This window comes from Limulus polyphemus, unplaced genomic scaffold (assembly GCF_000517525.1).
Source record: "Limulus polyphemus unplaced genomic scaffold, Limulus_polyphemus-2.1.2 Scaffold7551, whole genome shotgun sequence".
In the NCBI taxonomy this organism is placed as follows: Eukaryota; Metazoa; Arthropoda; class Merostomata; order Xiphosura; family Limulidae; genus Limulus; species Limulus polyphemus.
The window spans coordinates 31049-33971 of NW_013673161.1; the positions used below are offsets into that span (position 1 = coordinate 31049).

General features: G+C 37.3%; 1 protein-coding gene across 1 annotated transcript in view; it reads right to left on the reverse strand.

The window, feature by feature from the left end:
- The window catches only part of LOC106474698 (glucose-6-phosphate exchanger SLC37A4-like), an 18949-nt gene extending 16565 nt beyond the window's left edge, over positions 1 to 2384 (reverse strand). Inside the window, exon 1 of the mRNA XM_022402999.1 lies at positions 1628 to 2384. Within this exon, the coding sequence (XP_022258707.1) occupies positions 1628 to 1766 (139 nt within the window). The 5' untranslated portion in view covers positions 1767 to 2384. The remainder of the gene's footprint in view (positions 1 to 1627) is intronic.
- Between the last annotated feature and the right edge of the window lie 539 nt (positions 2385 to 2923).

Sequence of the window (2923 nt, forward strand, 5' to 3'; positions counted from 1 at the left end):
AGGGTAACGTCGCGATACTGTGTTACTTAATAGTGCAAGCTGACGAAGAAAGATGTTATAAAAAAAGTCCTCAGTAACTCAGCGGTAAGTCAGCAGGGTAACGTCGTTCAAAATCTGGATTCGATACCCACAGTGGGCAAAGCGCAAGATAGCCCATTTTGTAACCTTGTGCTTAAAAACAACAACAGCAACAAGAAATTATAATAAAAAATTCCCCCAAAACTATTGGTCGATATGTATGACGTACAAAAGTTTTATTGTTTCAACTACTGCTTAACGCTTACCCATGACCCCTTGTCAGTTCTTACTGAATAAACAGTTGAAAATTGCATTACTATTTTACGATATCTTGTTTAACGCGTATGCCTATCCTTATAGTTCCCCCCACCCCCCCCGGGTTGCTCAGATGAGTACCCTGGCGGGACATTGGCAAGTTTACGGACTTACAACGATAAAATCAGGGGTTCGATTATCCGCTGTGGACACAAACTTAGCGAAAAGTCTGAAGGCTTATAACGCTAAACATCTAGTTTCGATACCAGCGACGGGCAGAGCATAGATAGTCTATTGTGCAGCTCTGTGCTTACCAATAAAGAAATTACTCCTGTAAGTATCACCAATAACAGTCGGGTTGACTAAGCACAGAGACCGCGCAAATGTTTTCTCCTTGAATCCGAAGGTTAATCCCTTCGTTTCTACACGCGAGAACTTATATGGTTCGATCATCACAGTTAGATTTATAGAATCTATTCAATTGCTATTGCCCCCCAGTGGCACAACTATATGTCTGCGGACTTACTACGCTAGAATCCTGGTTTCGATACCCGTGGTGGACAGAGCACAGATAGCCCATTGTGGAGCTTTATGCTTAATTACAAACAAATCAATTAATATTTACCAGGTAAACTTTGGACTGAAGAAAAGGTGTGGTGTTTCGTACATTACCTAGTTTCTATATATATATTTAATAAAGGTACCAGACACCAGGTAACGGTTGAGGGGGCGGAGTGAGTTTTCAAAGCTAAGAATTTAAATCATTAAATATATTATTTATGAAGAAGCTTGAACTTTATAATGTAGTTAACCAAGTAAGTCAAATATCAATTGGAAACGTATCTGGCAAATTTAAGATTATAAATTGAAAAAAAAAGAAGATCCGGAACAGGTTCCAGATCTGAGATCCTGCAGAAATGAAGACACTATCGTATTGTTAATAGTGATTCAACAGCTGTACGTTATTCGTTTTCACTTCTCTTCCATTAAAAAACGGAAATAATTTTGAAATGAAGGAAAAAAAAAAAACTTTAAAAGTTGAATAAATATCGGAAACCAATAGGCCTAAAATTTGTGATATAAATCATGTAAACTACGGGTTTTCTCATTCTTAACTTTTCTGTTTCGGATTTGAACACTATATTATGTAAAAAATATCATTTCAGATCTAGATTTTGTTTCCAGGAAGTCACTGTCCAGGAGGCCTTTCGTTCAAAACCAGAAATCCTCCTCAGCTGGACTGGACCGTGAGAGACAGATGTTAAGTTTATAACCTTTATCAGAATTAAAAATATGAACCACGAAATAGATTTGCTCTAGGAGTGAATAGATAAAATTAAGATTTTTTTTTTACCTGCTTCGTTTTTACTCAGTCCTTCTTCCATTAACTTAGGCATAGCAAACGATACGCTCTTCCTGTTGTAAGCGTAGCACGCATATCCTATGAACATCGTAGTGAAAATAATGAGTTGGTATGACTGGATCTTCTCCATGATGTTGGAAGTAGTATTCAAACGGATAAAAACAAACAACAACAACAACAAAACCCTGACTAGACCACCGTGTACTCGACAGTTCCAGTAAACTCCGAATCTAATGTGACTTTCCCTTCAGACCGATCAATATATATAGATTTATATATATACTAACCGTTCCCGTGTGCTGTTAAAAAGCATCCAGTCTATCAGCAGTTAGAACTAACCCAGTTTTTATCTGTTATATACCCAGAGATACAAGGACGTTGAGGGAAGAAAACGTACAGGTTTTTTTTTCTTGTTTTTTTTTTTATGGCATTGATCCCGTTAAATCTAAACCGAACTTGTAGTATAAATACGAGGAACTGAAGGATTGTTACGAACTATAATATACAGTCAGTGGTTAGAACTATGTAATACGCTTATGTGGTTAATGCACGAGTTCATCCTGTACATTTATTCACTGACCTTATGTACTCCTTACGCAACAACCCTGTTTTGATATTTGTCTCGTGTTCCGAGCTTTGGAGGTCATCCCTATCTCCTCTGCATGTCATCCCACAGCCTTCACACCTACCCTTCCCTCCCGAGCGAGATGTAGAGTCTGTTCGTAGAGGGTTACAATCGATCGAGTGCAGCAAAAGTACTCGTTTCTCTATATATCTGCACGTCCACTTGAAAATAAAATTTCCTGTCTATGAATATAAATTATTTCGCGTCTATGCCGAAGTACAATAGAGCGAGCTAATGGAATAGTGATTAACATCCTGCTTCCATTTTATTCCAAACGTTTCCCAGTCACGTGATAAATCGCATACGAGTTCAATCAATAATAAATCACTACTTCGTGGTGATGACGTAAGAAATACTGGGTTTCTATCATTCGGTAAACAGTTTTCGTAAAATCATTCCATGCTCGTTTTTTTTTTTTAGAGTGCGTGCTAAGTGTTAAAAAGTTGAACGTTATTTCTGCTTTGACTTCATGAAAACGAACATCTGAAACGTGTGTAGTTATGTCTAAGACATGTACACACAAACAAGCTTTCGTAAGTATCATGTAGTAAGTGCTTTGACTGCCTGATACAGTCTACAATACTGTCTTATAAGCTAGTAACATAATAATACATTAAATGTAGGTATGTGTAAGACATGTACACACAAATAAGCTTTCATAA